Genomic DNA, 18,747 nt, shown 5'->3' with positions numbered 1-18,747 from the left:
AACCAGATAAACGATGCTGTTTGCAATAGCTGTATTACCAATAATCTTACTGCTTTATTGTTTTTGTAAACCGCTTTGAGGTTTTTCTACAATTAAGCGGTTTATAAATTTTATGAAGTAAAGGAATAAATAAAAGAGAACACTGCCTAAACAGCAGCTTGATTCTTTTGAGGGCTCCATCACTTTTTAATATGGAAGCTGTACTACTTAAATGCAGAAAGTCCAAATCTCTAAAGAACCAAGGCATACTGATAAAATCATTTTTGTATTATCCAAATAGACAAATATTAGCTTTATAATAAAGCAGGCCTCAAATCTAATCCCATCTTCTGTATAGAAGTTTGATCAGCTGCATCAGTATGAATGGGGATGGTTGTACTGAGAGCAAGTGGCTGGCCTGCAAGCACCAATGCCAGAGATGTTGAAGGATGTCAGGGATGAGAGAAAAAGCTCCCTCTCTTACCTTATAGCAGCCTCTCACTGTGGGTGTACATACAAGCACCCTTCCCACATTAATGTGTGAAAAGGGGAACAGGATTGTTCCTGCTGGCCACATACCTAGCAAGCCCATTAGGTACCCCTCCCGTAGCTGCCACAAATATGGTGTCCGTCAGAAAGAACCACACACACAAGGCTATTCCTTTAAACTGGGAATGCTGACTGGTCCATAGTAGAGAAGCTGTGCAAACGCCTGTCCTTTTCTCACCAGTGCTAAATGTGTGACTGCCAAGGGTGCATGGCTAAGCAGGGATACATCAACAGATGTGGCCAGCGGACAGAATCCACTTCCCATAAACACATACAGTAAACAAATGAGGAAGGGTGCTTGCATGTATACCCACAGCGAGAAGATGCTGTAAGGTAGAGGGGCCCTTTCCTCCCTCAAGTATCTCTGACTTTCTTCCTGCCCAAACAGAAGCAAGGTGAGAAACAGCACATGGCCCCCTACAAACATTTCATTCAAGGGCTTAGAGGCAATAAATGAAGTAGAACAGGACATTTCTGACACTGCCACACTAAACTGTATTGCTGCAAATTTCAGACAACATAGTCATCCCATAGAGTTAGCCAGTATACACATCAAAATGAAAAACAATGGGCCTTTATTGCCACATTGAAAAGCATATATCTTTTTTCAAACTAAACAGCAAGATAGCAGCAGATAGTTGCCTTTGAACTACCCACCAACTTCAAATTCTCATGGACTTCGGCTAAGGCCTTGCAATCTCAAAACAAACATCACCACACACATAAGAACTGCTGAAGTGTTCACCAGAGGCCCAGAGCTGAGCAATGACTTCGCTAGGCCCATGAACATCTTCAAAGTGACACAAACCACCAAAACCCCAAACAACTGGCCTAGAAAGCATAAGATAATATGCCAGAGCTTAGGGACAATGCTTTTATCTCAACACAATGGAAAAACAACAGCACAAAGCAAAAAAAGAAATATGAGCACAATTTGCTACAAATTCTTCAGAAAGTTCCACACAGGCCTTGGGATGTGTACTGTTCCCTCCAAGCCTGTTCAAATTCAGCAATGAAAACAAGCTTAGTTCGACTTATACCCTCTAATTCAAAGAAGCTCTACTGTAGCGATTTTAAAACTCTTGCTATATTGCAGACAACTGTGCTGATATGGCTGATTGCCACACATTGCCACATTAGCTTATAGCCCCTGCATAGGACAAGTTGAAAAGGTAAGAAAAGGGATGGGTGGGAGGTTTGCTAGGTATTGATAGAGTTGTGAAAATTCCATCTCACTGAGCTGTCAGAGCTGTCTTTTTCATTTTTAACACCTAGCTACAACTCAACAATTTTTTCCCTTTCTTTATTCCTTGGGTAGCACAGCTGGGTCTGGGATGAGGAACCTTTTCCCTTCCAGGTGTTGTTGGCTACAACTCCCTTGATCACTCACCACTGGTCATGCTGTCCAAGAATGATTGGAGCTAGAGTCCAGCAATATCAACAGGGCCAAGGTTTTGCATCCCTTCCCTACTGAAATGTGAAATATTTGCATTTCTCAACATATGCAGAAATTTCTTAGTAAATTAAAAGTTTTAATGCTCTGGCACTGGTATTAGATCACATCAGTACAAGCACAAACTCATCTCTTTGGTCTGCCTTATTTCTCTGAGACTAATACTGTAGCATTTCTCCTGTAAAAAAAAATTCTACATGGCTGTGTATTGTCCGCATTCTTACCAATATTGGGATGCTTCAAAAGGCGACAGATTCTAGCTTCTCTTTCCAATTTCTGGTGATCTGCAGGAAATAATAATAATAATAAATAGATTAATAATTTTAGCAGGAATAACCATGTCTTTTATTTAGCGTGAGAATAAAACAAGAACTGGTGCAAAGTGAAACATGATCATGGAATGTACATAGTGCCCTTTGCATATTTGAAATTCCTATAAATACTGTATTCTAACCATCTGCCATGGTGATTTAGAAAGATCTACTTAATTCACAACTTTCTTTAAGCAGAATAAACTTAGTTATTGTGCCAGGGTGCTGTCTCTAAACTCAATTCTAGATTAAGTGTCGATCCGCACTATACATCAAAAGTCCTGGCTTCCCCCAAAGAAATGTAGTTTTTAAGGGTGCTGACAGATGTTACGAGACACTTGTATTCCCTGCATAGAGCCATGGTTTTCAGAGTTCCCATGTAAGAGGGACTGACTGTTAAACATCTTTAGAAACTGTAGCTCTGTGAGGGGAACAGGAGTCCCCTAACAACTCTCAGCACCCCACAAAAATAGGATTCATTGGGGAGAAATGACTGTTTAAAAAGTGGTATAATAGTGTTGAAATATATAGTGCGGATGGCGCCAAGGCTTAGTATAGTGGACAAGAGAATGAGCTAGGAGATTCCCATTTCAAATCTTCTTAGGTATTTACTGTGTGACTTTTGACAAGACACTGGCCCAATTCAGGTGTCATGGCTATTGGCTACATCGTGGTTTGTTTATCAGGGCTGTGCGTTAGTCTTCCACACTATCTCCTCCCTTTGCAGTACAGCATTATTTTACCCACACTGAAGGGGATGGATGGGATTGCAGACCTGAGATACCAGCTCTGCAAAGTAATCCAACTTGTTAAACTAATTTTGCTGGGGGTAAGGGTGGGGTTAGAATAGTGCATGGCAACTCTTCTGAAATGGGGAGCCTTCTGTCCTCATGGAGGCTCCCTAAGCATTATAAAACACTGGTTTCCCAGGGTTCTAACATTCTTATTTTCCAGGGATCTATAGCTTTCAGTTTCAGAAGATCTGCCTCTATCTTGTGGAGGGCAATGAGAATAGTGAAGGGAGGGTGGAGCTAGGAAGTTCATCTCCGCTGCTCCCCGTTGTGTGTTCCTGTCATAGAAATCTAGAACCTTTAGTGTGAATTACTTCAGCACCCACTCACTGCTCCTATCCAAGTTTCTTTCAGCGTCGCTTTGTATACAGCAGAATTTATAGGAACTCTTAATGTGCCCGGACATGCATAACACTTGCAGGGAGGGGAAGAGTTTTAGGAGAGACTTATACCAAGTTTCTGTATGACATGATCTGTTTGATGGCCTAGAATTGTTTTGCTAACAACTTCCATGTTAAAGTACAGTAGTACCTCGGGTTAAAAACTTAATTCATTCTGGAGGTCTGTTCTTAACCTGAAACTGTTCTTAACCTAAGGCACCACTTTAGCTAATGGGGCCTTCCTGCTGCCACCGCACCGCCAATGCATGATTTCTGTTCTCATCCTGAAGCAAAGTTCTTAACCTGAGGTACTACTTCTGGATTAGCAGAGTCTGTAACCTGAAGCATCTGTAACCTGAAGCGTATGTAACCTGAGGTACATAAATCCTCTTGAGGTGGGAGGTAAGGAGGGGGGAAAAACTTGTAAGTGGCAAGCCACTATGGGTTCCTGAAATCAAGCCAGCTTGGAGTGCAACCAAGCCGAGTATATTATAACTAGCAAAACAAAGGCATCAAAGAGTGCTGCAATTACTTGTGATGGAGCAAATAATTTACAAGTGAATTATTTTCTGAACTTTAGCCTAATTTTTTGCTTGTCTGAGAATAGCTCATGATTTCCTCTGAGTCATCTGTTATTAAGCAATCACACCGCAACTTCCAAGATTTATTCAGCGGGGCACGGCAAATGGTACTTTAGGTCAAGTTGCCAGAGGTATGGCAAACCAGGAAATGCAATCAGGTTCGCATTTCTGCAACTTCTACAACTTCTCATGGCCAAGCTCACAGTTAAAAGGAATTCTGTGGTTTGTTTCTCTCTGTTTGCACTTTCTTTTAAAGCAAAAGTAGCCTGGGCCAGAGGGTGGCCAGACTTCCGGGATCTACTTGCTTTTGTTTTTTGTTTTTTATCTAGTCTAGACCTTCAAGTGTCACCAACTGGAGTCAAAGGCAATGCTTGTAGGCCTGGTGTAAAAAAGGAACAGAATGCCTGTGAGGCACATATCCCAGACCAAATATTTGCTTTCAGTATCAGAATTGGCCTTGCAATCGTTTCACACAAAAATACACTCCAGTTTTCTGCAAATTATAAAAAAGGGAAAACTCTTTTTGTAATTTGCAACTGGAAGCCAAAAACACTTGCAGATCTATTTCAAATTGCCCAGAGATCTACTAGTGGACTCCAATTTACCTTCTGCTCTCCTCTGGTCTAGATAGGTTGTAAGCCTGATTTGAAGAAGGGTTACTTCTGGGAACTACTGGGAGTCTAGTAGCTACTACTCTGAAATACTGGGTTACTTCTCCGAACTACTGGGAGTCCAGTAGCTGATCAACCCTTTTCCTTATTTATTTCAAGGACCCTTCCTTACCAGAAGGTTTCACTTTATTTATCAGCTTTCCATCAGCAGGGCAGTTTGGCTGGAATTGCACATGCGCTCATCAATACTGGGACAGCTTGACCCGCACGGCAAGAGGGTTGTATGAGTTTAATGTCCTTGATTATTTGCCTTGCTGCTTGCTATGCCATCTTGTACTGCGTGTGCACGATCAAGTCCCATGGAGCCCACGGGGGTCGTTTAACCGGCCCATGGACCCCTGCAGACCGCTCGGGGACCCTCGCCGCCTGCTCGGTTGGCGTGGAGCAGAGCGGGGACCGCCTTCCGTGACGCTGGCCAGCTTCCCATTGGCTGCAGGAAGCTCCTTCAGCCAATGGGAAGCTGCGCACGCCTCCTCCGCACTGGAAGGAGCGCTGGAAATAGCGTTTGTGCATGCGTGTGCACGCACACACTCCGGCCTACCGCGGTGTCTGCGGGACCGTGAACCGGCCCAAGCCACAAAAACTTTGCCAACCCCTGCTCCAGACACACAGAACATGCATGACAAGAAGAAAACTCTACGTCTCTCCTGTATGTGCCAGCTTGTTGGTTTTTTTTAATGTGAGAAGCGTCCAAATTGCATCCCTACCTTCACCTAGTAGCATCCAACAACAGATACATCGTGTTAAGTCTTGTGCTTGTCTGTTTCATGTCTATGAGCAGCCCCTCTCCCCCCCCAGGACACAAGAACCCTATCAGGCCTAAGGCACATCTACAGCAGGATCCTGTTCTCACAGTGGCCAACCAGATGTCTATGGGAAGCCCACGAGGAGGACATGAGTACAACAACACTCTTCTGTCCAAGTCCCCCAGGAAATGATACTGGAGATGATACAAAGCTACATTGATTGGAGCCATAGATTGCCTTATCCTTGCCGTCAATTGTTGCGATCAGGTTATCAAAACCACTAAACAGAAAGAGTCTTATACGGAGTTAAGCTGAACAGTACTTTGGTTTATAATCCACCAGACATAAAGTATGCACTAGATCTGAATGTTAAGATTACTGTAAATTGCTCCCATGCATGCATATTTCAAGGCAATGCAAATACTTAAAAGAGAAAAGTTGGTAAGTGGTTGGAGAGGATCACACAATAACATTGTCTTTGATCAATGAACTCTTTTTTTCCTTGAAAGGTCTGAGACTTCTATGGTATATTACCTTCATCTTTCATTTTCATTCAGAACAATAGAAAGCACTCCATTCAAGGAGCAGCCACGTTATAAGCAACAGATTCTATTTTAAATGTGTAGTCTAGCATCAAGGATTGCTTCAGGAATTCCCAAGAGCTTGCAGGCATCCAGTAAATTTTTCTACTTTCCTTTTCCCCTTTCAACAATGTGCACTGGCAGAGAGAGAGATTGAGAGTTCACAAACTGCTTCTGAAACTGCCCTTGCTTTCAGATGAGGTTTACCCATGGGACATGGAAATCCAAATTCCCATGGAATTGTTTGTGTGGCTCTACAGGTTTGGGCAAAACACTTTAACAAATGTTTATCAAATAATGTTAAAACATTAACAGAGGAAACATGGATGAAGCTGTAGAAATATCCATAGATGTTTTTGCTCCTCTGCAAAGTTTCTCTAAAAGCTATCCAACTGTGGGAGGACATCAGTAGCAAAACTGTTAAGATTGTGCGGCACCTTCCTTTACTGATTACACTGAACTCTGTACAAGAAATCAATGCCAGATATAAAAATCAAGGATTTGATTTTCAAGGCTCCGAAGCCCACAATGCAGCAACCGTCACCAAATCCAACTGCCCTAATTTTCTCTTTTGGAGAGGATGATACTTCTGACATTTCACAGTGCAGCCAATTTTAGACTTTGATTATTAGAGAGTTCAAAAGCAGCTTGGCTAGTCACACCACAGCCGGCAGTTCTCAAGGCTTTCTGTCCAGAACGCTGGGTGCCCCAATTGCTTCAAGCGGAAAGAACAGAACCCCATCAATCCAACCTTCTACAAGGCCAAGGCTGGAGAACATTGGCTCCTGGACTTTACACAAATAATGCATTTTCTCAAACCAAATGCTTTAGTAAACATCACCTTCTCCTAGGGAAACGTTTGAAATTGTCTTCCTTTATTTCTTCCTTACTTGGAAGGGTGGGTGAGGTGGGGGGTTTTTTGGTCGAAAAAGTAAGCCACTGTTCTAACATAATCAAGCACAACTGACATTAATAAAGTGTTTTTCCTCCTCAGCGGAGACCAATCTTCTTAATGTATCCTGTTTTCAAGTACTTGTCAGGTGGCCATTATTGCCAGGACAACTTCCCATAGATACAACAAAGCACAATGGATGCTTGTATCCAATAATCGGATGCCACAACAAGAGCCAATTTTTCTCTAACGGGCCACTGGATGAAAGTAACAACAGCCCCTAAATTAGGGCACACAGCATGCCTCAAGTTATTTTTGTGGATGGACACTGCATCAGAACTTCTAGTCAATCAGGCTTTGAAAAAATAAGGCTAAGAAAAGCAAACTCAATTGATCTGAAGTGCTCTGTGATCACTGAATAGATTGGGGCATCTACTGATTTTAACTATTTACCTTACAGGCATTAAGAGGTTTTTTGTTTGTTTGTTTGTTTGTTTGTTTGTTAAGAAAGAAAGAAAGAAAGAAAGAAAGAAAGAAAGAAAGAAAGAAAGAAAGGTAAATTTGCACTAATCTTGCCAAAGGATCCCAACAAAGGAATGAAGAAAGGACATATTTATCAGCCACTGAGTGCTTTCCTAGCACTCAGTCTCATTTTTCTATACCTCTATTCAGCCATTATTACTCCATTCTCAACCAGCAGGACCATACTGACTAACACATTAATCTAACAAATTATGGGATGGCAGGCTATACCAAAAGAAGGTGGGTACAGGTAGCTATGATCACATCCAGTGCTCAAAAGGGCTTAGAAATAATCACTGACAAAGTAGGCCTTTGTCTTTATCCAAATTTAATTACAGGGAAATGAGGCATATGGAGCCATGGCTCAAAGCAAGTCATTCTGCCAGGAATTTAAAACCAGATCTTCCAGGTTAGTATCTGCAAGAAACTATCAAATACTTAGTAGCAAAAGTCCATTGTCAAGAGTTTATAACGAGCAGTAATTAGTATGAGTGCATGTGCCCAGAATCTATAATGATGTAGCATTCTGCAACAAAAGTTACTTCAGTCAACAGTGTGACGCAACAGCAAAAAAAGCTAATGCTCTTTTGGGCTGTATCAACAGAAGTATAGTGTACAGATGAAGGGAAGTAACAGTACTACTCTATTCTGTCTTACTCAGACAGCAACTGGAGTACTATGTCCAGTTCTGGGCCCCACAATTTAAGAAGGATATGGACAAGCTGGAACATGTGCAGCAGAGGGTGACCATGATGATCAAAGGTCTGGAAACCAAGCCTTATGAGGATCAGTTGAGGGAGCTGAGTATGTTTAGCCAGGATAAGAGGAGACTGAGAAGATATATGATAGCCATCTTCAAATATCTAGAAGGTTGTCACATGGAGCAAGCTTGTTTTCTTGTGCTCCAGAGGGTAGGTCCTAAACCAATGGCTTCAAGTTACAAGAAAGGAGATTCTGAACTTTCTGGCAGTAAGAGCTGTTTGACAGTGGAATGGACTCCATTGGAAGGTGGTAGATTCACCTTCCTTTGAGGTTTTTTGGGCAGAGGTTGGCTGGCCCTCTGTCATGGATGCTTTAGTTGACATTCTTGCATAGCAAGGGGAGGTCCCTTCTACAATTCTATGATTCTAAGATGGCCACTCCATATTCACAAGCTGCAATGCGCAACAGCCAATCCACAAGCCACAAGTGAAATAGCTGGGGATTCCATAAACCCTGCCACCTCTCCTGCTGAGCCACTGGTCCATCTACTTCAGTGCTGTCTTACTCTGACAATGTAGAAGCAATCACAGCTTTTAATTTCCCAGTCCTACATGGAAATGGTGGAAATTGAATCCGATACTCAACCACTGAGCTATGGCCCTTCCCTTCAGAAGGCAGGGAATGTCGCAGCACAGCCCTTGTTGACTCTTTTGGTTGGATTGTTCAATCCCTCCCTCCCCCTCATACACCCCCACACCCACCCACACCCCTTTTAGCACAGGAATGCAGGAGCAAAGAGACATCTCTATCAGTGTCTGCCGAGTAGAAGAATCAATAGCAGCCTTTAGTTTAATACTAAATGTCCAGGTAACTTGAATTCTAATATACCGGTATGTATCTTTAGAGAACACCTAAGCAAGAACCAACATTCAAATCTCCCACTTTATTGCAGGGGCCCAAAGCAGAATGAATGACTTCTGGAATTCTACTTTCTTGGTTGTTTTATTTATTTGTTTTACTCTTGATGTAACTTATAAAGGAATGGCCATGCTAGTCCATTGTAGCAAAAGAAAATGACCTTTTTCTTGGTACAAGTAATTCCAACAGTAACAGACATCTTTTGGGGACATATGCACACTGATGAGCAAATATGTGAGCGCTAATGATACACCTGTCGGCATCATGAACCCAAAATGCCTTCACTACTCTTTTACCTGCCTCATCCTTTTGCCTCTGTGACAGTTTCCAGTGCCTGCATATTCACAGTCCGAGGGAGATTCAAATTCCAGTTCACAAAACACCAATGCAATTTCCAATTCCAAAAATGTCTGAGCAGAAGACATTTCTCAGTGGCACCGTTTCTAAAAATAACACTTGCACACATGAAAATGTGAGGTTAAGGTTCCCAATCACTCCCTCCAGCAGATTATTATTTTTATAAAAAATAAAAATCTGTGGTTTTGCTTATGGTGTATCATAGCCAAGGGATTCCTTATTGCTTTTTAACTATGCCTTCATTGACTGGTACTACTGGCTGGAACGTGGCTCATTTCACTTTACAGACTATCCTGCTACTGTAAAAACAAAAACTCTTTAGATGGATGAGATCCCCCAGCAGGCATTTGAATCCCCTGACTACTAGCTTATATAGACGTAAAAGGGAAAAGGCTGCGAAGAAAGGCTAGAATCTTCAGGGACATCAGCACGTATATTCTAAAAAAGAGAAATCTTTGGAGGCCATGCATCTTGGCAGAAAAACTCTCTTTCCTGATCCCAGATGTATGTTGGCTAGCTTTGTGTTTACTAGAAGCACATTTGTAATTACAAATACAGTCTAGATTTGACTCCTAGTATCCAAACTATTGTCCAGGACTGAACCTCAGGCTCAAAAGCTGCCCTAGCTATAGGACAAAATGTACTGTTGACATCTCCCTCAACACACAGAGTGGGGGGGGGGGAATCCTAGAATATATTATCTAGTACCACAGATTATTATTTTTAAAGGAGTCCCGCCACAGAAGGCAAATGCAAATCTACTGCTACATCACTGTACTTCTAAAAATGGAAGAATGCCCCACAACTAATCCTTGGAAGTTACAAAATCACAAGACAAGAGCAGCTGGAAAACAAACCAAGCTTTGGAGAAAAAAAGCCATAGTTTGCTTGACTGAGTGACAAACTTGTGGTTGGTTAAACAAATGATGGCTTAAATTTATGTGTGAACCAGGCCAATAAGTTAGATGCTCTACAACATATTTGTAATCCAGCTAGGGGGGAAAAAGTTTTGTTTTGTGTTCAATCAAACCTTGATTTAGAAAGGGTACTTGGTTCATACATAACACCAAGCCACAATTAAAACAAACCATAGGCCAAAAAATAATAATCATGGCTTCAGACAGCGATTTGCTGGGAGTAAACAAATCACAGTAGAGCTACTAGACACTGTCCACAGCTAACACTAAGCCATGGATTTTAAAAATCAAGGTTTAGCACTATGACGTAATTAGGCCTAAAAACGTATTAAACATTACTTATTTACATTTTAGGATATGATGCTACAAATTAACATTTCAGTTAAATGTTTACTGTGGTGCTTTATAACAGCAAAATAAAAAGACGAGCATTGAAAGTCATGTGCAGACTTTGTGTTCATTTTTTTATTATCTATCATATTACATGTTGCAAGAGAGGTGACTAAGGTGTCCTTGCCAGAGGTGTCAAAATACCTTGTTCTGGCCTTGCTTTTAAAAATCAACTCCAGAAGTCAGATTAAAATGAAGTGTGCCGCGGACAATCAACTAAATTATTATTGGCCTATGTTGTCATCTTCATGCACAAAATTATGGAAAATATTTCCTATTAAACAATTTACACGTTAAGATTTACAGTCCAGTAAATGTGGGTGTCTATTCTGAAGTAAATCCCATTGAGTTCAATGGGACTTTCCCCTGCTGAAGCATACAGAGGGTATTGCTGTTCCTAACAAACACCACTTAAAATGTATCAAATTTTGCAAGGGTGCTCCTTTTTTTATATAGAATCGTCTTGATAGGAGCATTCTGAAACTATTTTGATTACTTAAAATATGGTTTGACCCCCCCCAACTTCAATGCTGCCAGTTACCTAACTTATTAATGCCTGTTTCAGAAAGGTCATTGTAGAATCAGAGAAACTAGCTCTTTAAATAGGGAGCATAATTCTCCCCCCTCTCCCTGTGTTTTGGCAGAACAATTCCCGTATCTGTTGATAATATCCTCAGCTATACTTTGCAAGACTGCTTTACCTGGACCTATGCCAAGGATCTGGGTAAGTATTTCTGTTTCCGTGATCTGATTTCCTAGTGGGCAGTCAACAGTGTTAAATCGCCTACAAGGTCTAAACCTTGTGTCAATTCATGCAGAAAAGGGAGCCTCGACCAACTGAACCCAGTCCCTCAACTGACAATGGTATCAATAGCACAAAAGTGTACTAACACACATTAAGACAGAGACAAGGACCCATGCTGCATCTTGAATTATGCAACCTGCACAAATTTAATATGTCCTGCCATGTTTGCATGGGACTTTTTCATTCTGATTTTATAGTCAAATTCACAGTCTGTAACTTTTTAGACCATGTGTGTTGTGCATGTGTACATGCGGCTTTCTAATGCAATTTTTGAACAACGCAAATAAAACACAGAAACATAAACTAAAAAGAAGAGAGCTCTAAATTTGAAGGGGGGGGAATACCAGTTGCCCAAGAGTGACCTGTGCTGAGGCCAATCTACAGTTATGCTATCTCTTGGTTATGTTTGGTTATGTCTAGTCACATCAGACATTCAGTCAGGCCAAACATCATATGTGATTGATTACTTTTATATATGCACATAGAATCTGGACACACTTGGTTTCAGCATCAGATACCGCAATAAAAAAAATGGCACGGGAATGAATCTTTAAATCATATTCTTGGTAAGCCTACTACTGACTTCAGGCCTCATGCTGGAACCAGCTCCACTGAAAGATGTGGTCCACAGCCTGTAAATTATGAGTCATGCCTAAAGAACCTTGGCTCCGTTACCTCTTTCATGTCTAAAGTCAAATTTATTCCAACATCCTAGATTCTGGCTCCTACCACAATAGGGATGACTCAGTTAACACAAACTGGATTCCAAGAAACTGTGTGTACAAATGACATTGAACGAACTGATGGAAAATAATAGTTTCCTTTCTTGACTATTTTTTTTAGGGGAGAGGGGGTAGTCTACAATATTATTTTATCATAACTGTTTGCTATTTTGACCAAGGTTTCAATCTAACCACACTTACTAGGGAGGAACTCCTCCTGAATCCTTTGGCAGGGAGTGAATTTCTGGCAGCATATACATGCTTAGGCATGCACTGACTATATATACATTTTACACAACCGTTCATTTTTTTGTCCCTGCTTTGCTAGAACAAAATGCAGTCTTTCAGGGCTGCTCTGAAAAGGTTAGGTTTTTGATGTCAGCGTATTGACAAATCTTTCAAAACTGAAGAAACCCATCAAAAACATTCCCTAGGATCTAGATCAGCCTTTCTCAGCCTGGTGCTCTGCAGATGTTTTTATTTGGTCAGCTATGTGTTTTTTATTAATTTGTAAACTGCTTTTTATGTGTCAAGTCTGTCTAGAAACATATTGCAATTTATTTGTTTGTTTGTTTTGCTCAAGGTAGGCTTAAAAACAGGACAAAAAGGGTTCTTAAGCAATACAAAATGAACACCTAAGGTGGAGCTTTTGTTGAAACAAAAATACAGTATCTCTGATTGTTTTTGGAAGGTACAGTAAGTGGGCACCTGCCGTATCTCAACAGGAATGCTGTTCCATGGAATGAACTACATTCATTCCCTGACATGCCATCTGCTGCTGATGTGGAAGTCCAAAACATCTGGAAGGCTGACCTATACTAGTCTATAATTTTCTAACTTCCCCCGTTTGGCAATTTATGAGGGCATCCGGCCTACCTCATCTTTTTCTTAAGCTGCATCTCTAGTTAACAGCTCCATAAAGATTATATCAGAGGTTAAGTATTTCCTCCCTGTAAAGATGTAGTAAGTAAATCAAATACTGAGATTCATAGACTTCAGAGTGCAGTCCTTAAGGTACTCATATTAGCTGACCTAAAAAGGGTTACTCAAGGTAAATTATTTTAAAATTGCCAATTATTAGAGCTTTCAATAACCAAGGTTAAGGGTGCATTCAGTATGAACACCATGTTCTTTAGGGCTACTGGAGCATTGAGCTACATGACTTGTGCCTTACAGACACAATTCATTTGAATAATGCCACTGCTTCCTCTTGCCTAAACGAATTATTTGTTATTAATTTCTCACTTAGCTGAAATTATTTCTAAGCATAGATTTTGTGAACAAGTGCCTCAACCATTGCAGGAAGCACAAACTGTAGTCCAGAAGAACAGACATAAGGAAAATTACTAATACACTATAGCCAGGCACATTGCAAATTGCTGGTGTACGTTATGTCACAGTTTTATATTTTGTTTGAATTTTCAAAACATTTATGCATTTGTGTGGATGACAGTGTGAAAATCTGTGGAGTTTAATATGATTAAATTTAAAAGACAAATTCAGAACAGATGCTGTTGGTAGAAGAATGCTGGCTTTGAAAGGGAACAATTTAAACATTATGATGCAGTCACAGAAACTAATTAAGCTATGAATCAACTTAACAAATTGCAAGCAAATTGGTAAATGTTACAGATGCTTCTAGTGGTCACTACGCTGAGGCTTCAGGGAAAAGTAGCTGTGGCAGCAGGCAGTCATTCATATTTACTGTTCCTATCTGTTGTCTAGCAACCAGACACCCAATGGCACCATGACCACTTGACACCACTGCATTGAAACTACCCCAGCATGAAGAATACCTCACTCTTCATGCTTTGTGCAAAAATAACTCTTAAGGCTCCTTCATCTCAAAGAATAGTGCCATTTGTAAATGCTCCTAGGTGGACTCTCTGAAGTGCTTTCCTGATTTTATCACTTCCCAGTAAGGGCGAAATGTGGGCAAACTCGGGAGAATTAGAATGTCAGCTTTCACAAAGACCTGTGCATAGACAAAATAACTCCATGTAGGATTGGCAAAGTCAATTTTGCCTCGGACTTGTAAAGCAGGGGTCACCCACATAGGAGCATGGCCATCCCCCATCAGGTTCCTATCCCCTCTCCTCTTTTCTCTACCTGTTTCCATAACACATCAAAGAAAATGAAACACCACAGGCCCAATGATCACAGTAACCCTTCCCAGTAGGGCAGCAGTGAGGACTGAAGGTCCCAGCTCTTCCACATCTCCCTATGGCTCCTCCCCTGGTTTCTTTCACAGCGGCCTAAGGCTCTGTCGCCTTGACTCTCACCACTCCTCCCATTTCTCTGAGTGTTCTGGGAGATCGGGGGGGGGGGGAGGGAAACTGGTCACAGCAGGAGGGGGAGACCCTAGATTTTTCCGCAGCCTGCCTCCACTCTGCTTCTTGGCTCCCCCTCCTCTCCTGTCCCTGAGTCTGCAGTGTCCTCTGCCACAGCCTCCTCCTGCTCACTAAACCCTGTTGCCGCTTCAGCTTCCGACATCTCCTCATCCCAGCTTCTCCCTCTAACCACGCATCATTTCCCCAACACCAATCCTCTGGCTCTGAGCCTTCTTCCCTGGGGGTTCCCCAACCAGTGCCTCCCACCATTCCTTTGCATCTAGCCAGTCCATGACATTAACCAGGGTTTGCAGAACTGTTCAAACACTGGTTCACAATCCCAACTAAACTAGTTTATACTAACCATGGTTAATGTTGCAGATGTAATGTTGATCACAGTTAGGACTACAAGGAAAAGGGGTGTGTTTGCATGTATATGTGTCTGCCTAATTTGTAAACTGTGTTTAGAAAACAGCCAGTGTTAAATCCGCGCCAGACGAACAAGGAGGACTATGGTATCTGAAATGCCATCAAATGTATTGTGGCAAAAAGATTTTTTAAAAAATATGTGGATATGCTGCCAGTTATATTTCACTACAAACAAATAAATTTTCCCATGACAGCTTACCTTCATATTATTTATTCTTAACAGACCTAATTTGTGCATGGAAATATCTCTTTTTCTCTCTCTCATGACAAGACAAGATGAATATTAATGCAGCAAACAGGTTACTTGTAATTCTGCCACAAAGCTGTGTTAAGGGGAGCGGAAACACCCAACTGCATTGCTTTTGAAGGGTTCGGGGCTAGAGAGGAGTGATGGAAAGAGAGAAATTTATTACATGAATATATGGATTTGTTGCTTAGAAGCAAGAATTTAGCAGGCCATCAATCAGGCGGGATAAGGGGGAAGTGTGGCATGCTGTGGTGTGGTACACAAACTGAAAAGCATCACTCTGGGAGAGATACTGAAGATGGGTGCAGGCACATACCCAGAACACAAAACTATGCTGACTAGTGGCAACACTCAATGGTCTCTGCCAGAGCTCTGTGTGTACATGTTTCAGATACCTTAGACACAGAAACAGGTTCTTTTAATGTTAGGATTTTTCCAAAGAATGGAAGAGAAAAGGAAAATTAAGAGTTGGTTTATCAGAAACAACAACAACAACAACACCACACAACCACACATACACCTGGTAGCTTTTAAGTCTTTCAGTGTTGCATGGGCATTTGGTCTCACGTTACTGGAATGGAATATGCTAAGTGCTATGAGGGAGGAAAGGGAAGATGATAAAATTCCATAGAAGTAAACTTCATCACACTGAATTATGTTATATTATGCACTGTTGCCAAAGGAGTGCAACACCACAACACCTGCTTGTCTGAAACAAACTAGAAAGCCAGTGCATAATGATATTGCGCTGTGTGTGTGTGTGTGTGTGTGTGTGTGTGTGTGTGTGTCCTCCTATCTCCTTTCCTTAAGGAAAGCAGGCCTGAGTGCTCACTGGAAGGACAGATTGTGAAGCTGAGGCTCCAATACTTTGACCACCTCATGAGAAGAGAAGATCCCTGGAAAAGACCCTGATGTTGGGAAAGATGGAGAAGGGGACGACAGAGGATGAGATGGTTGGACAGTGTTCTCGACCAAACTGCGGAAGGCAGTGGAAGACAGGAGTGCCTGGCGTGCTCTGGTCCATGGGGTCACGAAGAGTAAGACACGACTAAACAACAACAATCTCCTCCTATTCAAAGGCTTGTCCACCTCTTCACCTTCTATGCTGATCTGGGCTCTTCTGGAAAGTACACCAAACTGGCAAAAGGTGAAAGAAGTTCATCTTAGCAGTCAGATTGCCGTGACACATCAATCTGGCAATGTCTAGCTTTGAAGTGTGCTTATGTGTATAAAAAAAGAGAGAGGTTTGTCACTCCATAGTGATTCACAACTTGCATTCAGAAGAAGCAATTTCGTCCTAACCTTCTCTTATATAGATACAGTAATTGGGAGATGAGATACTACGCCATTTGACTGACCTTGGATAAATGACTCAGCTTTCCAATTAACTGCACTTTTCAAACTCAAGGTAAAATGTAAAGCTTGACCTTCCAAATGTTTAAAATAGTTTCATTCTGTAGGTACTCATGAACCAGCTTGGATTTTATGAAGTCTTCAGCATAGTTTGCCAGAATACAGTGCAGATGGAGTGTGTTTATTTAACCCTGGGTAATGGTTCCACCCTATTAATTTCAAAACTTTGCATTCCACATTGTATTTAAATAGTATCTATTCTATGAGCTGGTTTTCACATCATGGCAAGCCAAACTATGACTGACTAGGAACGAACAAAAGAAAAGCATTCTTGACCATGCTGCTCAAAGTGTGCTTGACCCACTTCTCTTTTTCCCAAGCTGGGATGAAACAAACCATAGTGAACCAGCACTCATTGTTTGTTTTTCTCCTTGACTTCCTCCTGTGGTTTGTTTGGAGAGAAACAAACCATTAAGTGCTGGAGTTTTGTTAGTACAGTGGTGCCTCGTAAGACGAAAAGAATCCGTTCTGTGATTCTCTTCGTCTAGCGGTTTTTTCGTCTTGCGAAGCAAGCCCATTGATGGATTAGCGGATTAGCGCTATTAGCGGCTTTTAGCGGCTTATCAGCTTATCGGATCAGCTGATAAGCGGCTTAGCGGCTTAGAAAAGGGGGGGAGGGAAAAAACCGCAGGAACTCGCAAGACATTTTCGTCTTGCGAAGCAAGCCCATAGGAGATTCGTTTTGTGAAGCACCTCCAAAACGGAAAACTCTTTCGTCTAGCGAGTTTTCCGTCTTGCGAGGCATTCGTCTTGCGGGGCACCACTGTAATTGGAATGGTACTGCCCACAACCATTATTATTTCCAAATTAAATACAGCAATTTCTCACCTTATGCAGGGGTTTGGTTTCAAGGGTTATGCATATAGTATACACAAAAATCGTGTACAGTGGTACCTCGGGTTAAGTACTTAATTCATTCCGGAGGTCCGTACTTAACCTGAAACTGTTCTTAACCTGAAGCACCACTTTAGCTAATGGGGCCTGCTGCTGCTGCCGCACTACCGGAGCACAATTTCTGTTCTCATCCTGAAGCAAAGTTCTTAACCTGAAGCACTATTTCTGGGTTAGCGGAGTCTGTAACATGAAGCGCATGTAAGCTGAAGCGTATGTAATCCGAGGTACCACTGTATAGTTAACCCCTTGGAGCCACTCCACAGCTAGTGGGGGAGAGAAAGCATCCTCAGCCCTCCCAGAGTCAGTGTGCCAAGAGGGCCTTGCCCAGCAAGCAAGGCCAAGAGCCTGAAAGCTATTTCTGTGCCGGGTCCACTTGGGATACCTGGAACAAAAAGAGCTTTTAGGATCTTTCCCTTGCTCGGGGCGGGGGGAGGTCTGCTCAAGGTCTGCTCTGGAACATTGGGGGTGCTCCTGCAACATCTTGTGAGAGCATCCCTGCGCCTTGTATCCAGCAAGATTGGCAGAGTGCTTAAAAGCTCTTTCCATGCTAGGTAACTCAAAGTGGACCCTGCGCAAAAACAGATTTTAAGCTCTCCACTCTTGTCTGGGTTGAAATTTCAACCAGGCCTCCTTCAACAGCATATGGTTGAAACTGTGCAAATCTAATGCATGTAACATGAGGGATTATTGGGTTCTGTTTTCTTTGCTCTTAATTAAGCCTTCCCAGGAACAAAAGCAGATCTAGGGGTGGGTTTACAAAAGAATCAGCAAAACTCCACCTGCACAAAACAGGGCTTTTCTCGCTTCTTCCTCCCTCCACTAAAGACGCTGTGCAACCCCCAAAAGCCACTGCTGAGGGCTGGTGGAATTTCTAAAGCAGCATGAGCCGTGGGACTTTGGACTTCAGCAGGATAGGAAAACTGGAGGCAGTTCACTTTTCTGCTTCTACAGGACATCTCTGGATCCAAAACCTGTCCATATCTTTGAGGAGATTCCTATCAACCCTGAGCTGTCTTGACTCATCTCAAAGCAGCAAATTGTTGGAATGGAGAAAATATAGACATTGACATCTTTTTATAGAATGCCAGACATATGCTCCCTCCCACTCCAATAGACTTCTGGAGTACTTAAAAGAGATACTGGCAGTGTAATGCTGAACGTGCCTCT

General features: G+C 41.9%; 1 protein-coding gene across 11 annotated transcripts in view; it reads right to left on the bottom strand.

Annotated features, from left to right (window-relative positions):
- Window positions 1–18,747, bottom strand: part of CAMK2D (calcium/calmodulin dependent protein kinase II delta) — a gene marked incomplete at its 3' end in the record, with an annotated part of 142,009 nt that overhangs the window by 83,958 nt on the left and 39,304 nt on the right. For 10 of the 11 annotated variants that reach the window (XM_081208137.1, XM_081208129.1, XM_081208128.1 and 7 more), the window contains exon 3: window positions 2,206–2,265. The exons of the other annotated variant lie outside the window; for it this stretch is intronic. In XM_081208137.1, coding sequence (XP_081064263.1) covers window positions 2,206–2,265 — 60 coding nt within the window. The remainder of the gene's footprint in view (window positions 1–2,205; window positions 2,266–18,747) is intronic. 11 annotated transcript variants of the gene reach the window in all.

Source organism: Podarcis bocagei (assembly GCF_964188305.1).
Source record: "Podarcis bocagei genome assembly, chromosome: 9".
Taxonomy (NCBI): Eukaryota; Metazoa; Chordata; class Lepidosauria; order Squamata; family Lacertidae; genus Podarcis; species Podarcis bocagei.
The sequence above is the reverse complement of the archived record's forward strand: the minus strand, read 5'-3'. Positions and strand labels throughout refer to the sequence as shown.